At 41.8% G+C, this 6,483-nt stretch overlaps 1 protein-coding gene across 1 annotated transcript; it reads left to right on the top strand.

The window, feature by feature from the left end:
* The first annotated feature begins 850 nt into the window (after nt 1-850).
* LOC149470553 (uncharacterized) lies at nt 851-5,200 on the top strand. The gene has a single exon (XM_089662772.1). The coding sequence runs from the start codon at nt 1,123-1,125 to the stop codon at nt 2,017-2,019; it is 897 nt and encodes a 298-aa protein (XP_089518898.1). The 5' UTR covers nt 851-1,122; the 3' UTR covers nt 2,020-5,200.
* The last annotated feature ends 1,283 nt before the right edge of the window (nt 5,201-6,483 follow it).

Raw genomic sequence — 6,483 nt, 5'->3', positions numbered from 1 at the left:
TAGAGAAGAACTGTGGAATGTGGTCCAATCATCCTGGGCTGGAATACCTGATCACAGGGGCCAGAAGTTGGGTGACTCCATGCAACACAGATGTACAGCAGTTCTCAGAAACAGTGCGACTACAACCAAATATTCATGAAGTCATTCAAAGGAAAGCAAAATCTTCAAACATTTCTCAGTTTATATAGTGAATGTTTGAGTTTGTAAAGAAGAATACAAACACTGCGATTTTTTTTTTTTGAACCATCTAATATTCACTTTTCTTCCATTTTTTTTAGAGGAACAACACAAATTTGATATATTTTTCTTCATGTTGTGATTTGGAATAGAATGTGTCGTGTTCCCAATGCATTTGTGTGGATGGAAATAAAAGCTATTAGAAGGATTTTCAGCTTTAGTCACTTTTTCCAACACACTGCTATTATTTTGAACACAACTGTATGTACTGGGGGGAGTTACTTGCCGTGTACAGCTGAATTGTTCTAGGTTGTTTCTTCTTTTCTCTGTTCATTTGTTTATAAAAGGTAAAAGTGACACCATAGACAAAGCAAGTTATTGTTCTGTATGATCTGTAACAGTGCCACAACTGCCTATACGTGAGAATGTATGACTCCATTGTCTGGGCTGAATGTTGGGAATACTGTGCGCACTTATAAACTTTCTTAATACAATCTATTTGATTTAAAAAAAATACTGTAGATAATTCTGTACATATTCTTTCTATTCATAAGATATATTTAGTAATGAACATTAAAAATAGAAAGCAACTTTATGTAGCCCTTTATATAAAATTCTTTTTTTTTTTTTTTTGTACAGGTGGATTGATGAGCCAAGTTTTCGGTCATGTTGGTCTTCATGAATACAGCTGAGTCACATGGAAAACAAGACATATGGGTGTCTTAATTGACTGAAAGTCTTTATTGCAGTTCACTGGAGGATTCACACGGGATACAAGTCATATCTGTGTTCTAAAAGTCGTCATGGTTTGGATCCTCTTCCACATTGATCCAGCAGGAGAGAAGTAATTTCAGAGTTCTGGAAGTGACAATGGCTTTACATTAAAGTCCAACCCATATATATATAAGAGGAGTCATTTCAAACTACTTGTTTGGAGATTTTACAATGGAGAGAAAATATATCACACACCAGAAGGTTCACAAGGGAGAGAAGTCATATCGGTGTTCTGAATGTGATAAACCTTTTACACAGAAGTCACATCTTATCAGACACCAGAAGATTCACACTGGAGAGAAGCCATATCAGTGTTCTGAATGTGATAAAGCTTTTACTGTGAAGTCAGATCTTATCAGACACCAGAGGATTCACACTGGAGAGAAGTCATTTCAGTGTTCTGATTGTGATAAAGCTTTTATAGGGAAGTCACATCTTATCACACACCAGAGGAGTCATACTGGAGAGAAGCCATATCAGTGTCCTGAATGTGACAAAGCTTTTATAAAGAAGTCAAATTTTGTCAGACATCAGAGGATTCATACTGGAGAGAAGTCATATCAGTGTTCTGAATGTGATAAAGCTTTTACATTGAAGTCACATCTTATCAAACACCAGAGGATTCACACTGGAGAGAAGCCATATCAGTGTTCTGAATGTGATAAAGCTTTTACTGTGAAGTCAGATCTTTTCCCACACCAGATGATTCACACTGGAGAGAAGCCATATCAGTGTTCTGAATGTGATAAAGCTTTCACTGTGAAGTCAAATCTTATCACACACCAGAAGATTCACACTGGAGAGAAGCCATATCAGTGTTCTGAATGTGATAAAGCTTTTACTCAGAAGTCAAATCTTATCAGACACCAGAGGATTCACACTGGAGAGAGGTCATATCAGTGTTCTGAATGTGATAAAGCTTTTACTCAGAAGTCAAATCTTATCACACACCAGAGGATTCACACTGGAGAGAAGCTATATCAGTGTTCTGAATGTGATAAAGCTTTTACATATAAGTCAAATCTTATGAAACACCAGAGGAGTCACACTGGAGAGAAGCCATTTTAATGCTCTCAATGTGACAAAGTTTTACAGTTAATGTCGGTCTAATCTATTACCGGAGGTTTCATAAATTTCTGCATTGATTAAATTCTGGAAGAAAAGGAATAATAAAGAAGTTTCAGGTGTCACAGGTTTGTTTCACATCCCCAATGTCATCCCACAAGATAGAGAAGAAGGGAAAAGATAAAATGTTACTTTAAAAGAAACAAACTAAAATCTGTGAGCAAACTCGAATGTAATGATCTGATGAACTGAGTTTAGTGCTTATGTCCATCAATACACAACTAGAAGGGATTTGAATATTTTATCTTTTGACATTTTTTGATGAGGGGAGGGACTGATGGTTGTGTTATTGGTCTTGATGGAGAAGTCAGAGAGGGGGCACAGGCTGGGGGGAATACTAAAGCTCAGTTTTGTTAAGATTGAGTTTGAGGAAGTGGAGTGACATCCATTCCGATATGTCGCTTAGTAGGTTAGTAATGCAAGAGGAGACTGAAGGGGCGAGGTGAGGAGTAGAAAGATAGATTTGTGTGTCATCAGCATAGAGATGGTACTTAAAACCATGGCAGTAGGGGAAGGAGGTGTAGATTTAGAAGAGTAGGGGTCCAAGAATGGAACCTTGAGGTACCCCTACGGAAAGAGGGAGTGGAGAGGAGGAGACGGAGTTATAGTTAACGCTGAACAAGCTCTGCAATAGGTAGGAGAACCAGGAGAGAGCAGAGTCTTGGAGGCCAACTGAGTGGAGTTTTTTTAGGAGGAGGGGTTGGTCAATCATATCAAAAGCTGCAGAGAGGTCAAGTAGTAAGAGTATGGAGTAGTGGCCATTGGTTGGGATGAGTACGGAGTAGTGGCCATTGGTTGGGATGAGTACGGAGTAGTGATCATTGGCTGGGATGAGTACGGAGTAGTGATCATTGGCTGGGATGAGTACGGAGTAGTGATCATTGGCTGGGATGAGTACGGAGTAGTGATCATTGGCTGGGATGAGTACGGAGTAGTGATCATTGGCTGGGAGGAGTACGGAGTAGTGGCCATTGGTTGGGGATTAGTACGGAGTAGTGGCCATTGGTTGGGATGAGTACGGAGTAGTGGCCATTGGTTGGGATGAGTACGGAGTAGTGGCCATTGGTTGGAATGAGTATGGAGTAGTGGCCATTGGTTGGAATGAGTACGGAGTAGTGGCCATTGGTTTTAGCAGTTAGATCATTAGTGAGGTTTAGTAGGGCAGTGTCAGTGGAGTGTAGTGATCGAAAGCCAGACTGTAAAGGGTCAAGAAGGTTGTTGTCGGTGAGATGGGAGCTCAGGTGATTGTAGACTAAGCGTTCTAAGAGTTTAAAAGTAAACAAGAGCAGGGGGACGGGTCTTAAGTTGTTAAGGTTGGTGGGGTCCAGGGAGGGTTTTTTAAGTATGGGAGTGATGTGCGCATGCTTTAGAGGGGAGTGGAAGGCACCAGTAGAGAGGGAGAGATTGAAGATGTGAGTGAGGGAGCATTGGATGGAAGAAGAGGGTGACCGTAGTAGTTGTGAGGGGACAGGATCCAGGGGGCAGGTAGTGAGACGGGCTTCTGAGAAACCTTAGTGACCTCTTCGGTAGTAGCAAGGTCAAAAGAGGAAAGTGTTGAGGGAGGTTTAGTATAAGGTATGCTAGGTGGGGTGGATGTCTGTGCAGTGGAGATGCCCCTACAAATTGCATCAATCTTGTTTTTGAAATGATTTGCAATCTCGTGAGCAGTGAGTGAGGTACTGGGTGGAGGTGGAGAAAGTTGAGAGTTAGAAGTAAAGAAGAGATGACGAGGACTGGATGACAAGCTATTGATGAGAGTGACAAAGTAGGCTTGTCTGGCAGCATGGAGGGAGGAATTGTATGTGAAGAAAGCAGATTTATATCGGGTGAATGCTTGGTGAGATTTGGTTTTACGCCACATTTGCTCCACCACACGACTATGTCGTTTAAGATCTCTGGTGTTGTCAGTCTGCCAAGGTTGTAATGGTCGGGGCCTGATGCTTCATGTTAGAGGAGCAAGTGAGTCTAATGTGGATGAAAGTGAACTGTTGTAGACAGCAGTGGCCAGGTCAGGGCAGGACAGGGGAGAGATTCTGTCATAGAGTTGGTCAGTTGCAGAGTGGAAAGGAGAAGGGTTCAAGTTGTGAAGGTTTCTGCGTGTAATTGCTGCTTGGAGGGATAGGTGTTTGAAGATGAGGAGACTGTGAAGGTGATGAGATTGTGATCAGAGAGAGGAAAGGGGGTGTTTGTGAGGTTGTAGGATATCATCTCATGGGTGACAACCTTTCAGGCAGGTCTGTGTCTGTGACACCAGTTAGAAAGAAGTCTCTGTTCAGTGAGAAAACAACATCCCAAGCTGATGCAGGCCTTCCAATACTGAGTTACTGCTGATTTAGGGGATGTATTCAGCAGTAAAACGTAAGCCCAGCTGGCCACTTGTGTTCCATGTGGTTCTGCCAAATGGGATTCCATCAGGTGAAGATCAGAAATCCTTGTTCCATGTTTTCTCTTTCCAGCTATTACTCCTCTCCATAGACTAATCACACAATACAACTGCCAGAGATCTGAACTTACAAAGTGCTGAGTGTGCGGTCATACTCCTACCACTTCTTCCGGGGGACTGACATTCCTCTGATTGGGGTTCACAATAATCACTCTGAGTGCACACATCTCTTTTTGGTGGAAAGTTTGTAAAGAAAACTTCTTCTCCCTGGAAATATTACAACGTTACACCAAAGTGTAACTATGGGCAAAATCACTAATGACAATAATAATGAAATCTGTCATTAGCAGAGCAGGTTTTGCTTTTCTGAGTCTCCTATTGTTTTATTTTTTTGTTGTCCCTCCCAGTAGATTGTTTTTTTTTTTTGTACTTCCTTTTGAAGACTAAGTGTTTAGGGAAAAATGGCAGTTGGAGGGGTTGGGGCAAATCCTATAACACTGCTGGGGGTGCTCACAACTGTCAGTTGTCATTCATATGGGGGGTTGGACCTTATAGAGAACCTGTTGCTGTAACTGCTGTAGAAGCGTTAGCTGAAGTTGGGCTTTACTTGTTGTGTGTCTTACTTATTACACAGGTCTGCGACTAAAAAGCTGTTTGATTATTTTCATCTAATTTCCATGTATTTTGGTGTGTTGAAAACAAATAAAAAAATATTGAAAACAAATAAAATATTGAAAAAACTCTTAGACGTCATGATTTGCCTCAAACTGCAAAATTGTCTTCAAATTTATAAAAAAAAAATAATTTTTCGGTTTTTTTTATATTATGGGTTTTTAACCAAATTTAAAGTCCAAATTACTATTAATTCACATAAGTGCATTTAAGATATAACATGCCTAAAAAAACCTTAAAGGGGTTGTCCAAATTATGTAAAAAGAAATATAGCACTGTAAATCTGATGGTCAGCAATATATACATAAGCTAAGCAAGTTATAGGGAAACAAATTCTATTTCCTCATTTCCCTAGTTCTCTTCTGGCCCTTTGTTGTTATTTGCTCTTTCCTCTGGGTGAATGCATCTATCTCCTATCTCTGCTCTTAACTAGGAAAACGCATTGACTCCTGTTAAATTCAGAACAAATGGTGTATTTATATTTGTGTATGTTGACCATTCCTCACCTCCAGCTGCACTCAGGTTTACGACTGTAGCCTGTTCCCAATGAAACATCCCCCACTATTCATGTGATCCTTATCAGCTTCTAATTGGGGTGGAGTTGAATGCTCATTTGAGCATCTCCCTATAAATTTAGATCAGCTCATGGGGGGAGATCACTGATGGGGGGCACAGTCTCTGATGGGGGTGCTGCTTCTGATTGAGTGCTGTGTTGAAGGAGTGGGATGCAGTTAAACACAGCAGTTGAACTAAAGCAGGAGAACTTCAGCAGCAGGAAGACACAACAACAGCAAGAAACTCTACTGCACGCTGGACAGACTGCAAGCAATCACCCCGGGAAACATCTCTTACATGCCTGAGTCCCACTCCGTGTACCTTTATATAATACACCCCTCTTCTCCTTATCATATTACTATCCTCTGTTCCCAAATCTCATTTCTTTACCCCTCTGCTCCACCCCAAAACTTGTACATCTCCCCCTCATTGCTATCATCTCCCTACTATTGCTCTCATCACCTCCCCAAAATGCCTCTTCCTCTCCTTCTCATTTTCCTCTCCTCCATTCCCAAAATCCATTCACTATATCCCTCTGCCCCTCCCAAACAATTGTATATTGTGTCCTCACTGCTTCCTTCACCCCTCAACGGCACCCACCACCTCCTCCTATTACTCCACTCTCCCACTGACCCGAACACCTCCACTAGTAGTTTCTCACGCTCCTGCACATCCCGCTCCCATGCCACCTTTCTCACCCTTCTCCTCCTCCTAACCGCGGGAGACATCTCCCCGAATCCTGGCCCTCCACCACCTCCCTCACCCGCACAACACCCTCCCACCTCCACGTCCCGCCA

This window comes from Staurois parvus, unplaced genomic scaffold (assembly GCF_062004578.1).
Source record: "Staurois parvus isolate SC_StPar_1 unplaced genomic scaffold, SC_StPar_1.0 ptg000039l, whole genome shotgun sequence".
Lineage (NCBI taxonomy): Eukaryota > Metazoa > Chordata > Amphibia > Anura > Ranidae > Staurois > Staurois parvus.
The sequence above is the reverse complement of the archived record's forward strand: the minus strand, read 5'-3'. Positions and strand labels throughout refer to the sequence as shown.

Coding starts and splice junctions, on each gene's coding strand:
- LOC149470553 (XM_089662772.1), top strand. CDS start 1,123: ATGGAGAGAAAATATATCACACACCAGAAGGTTCACAAGGGAGAGAAG.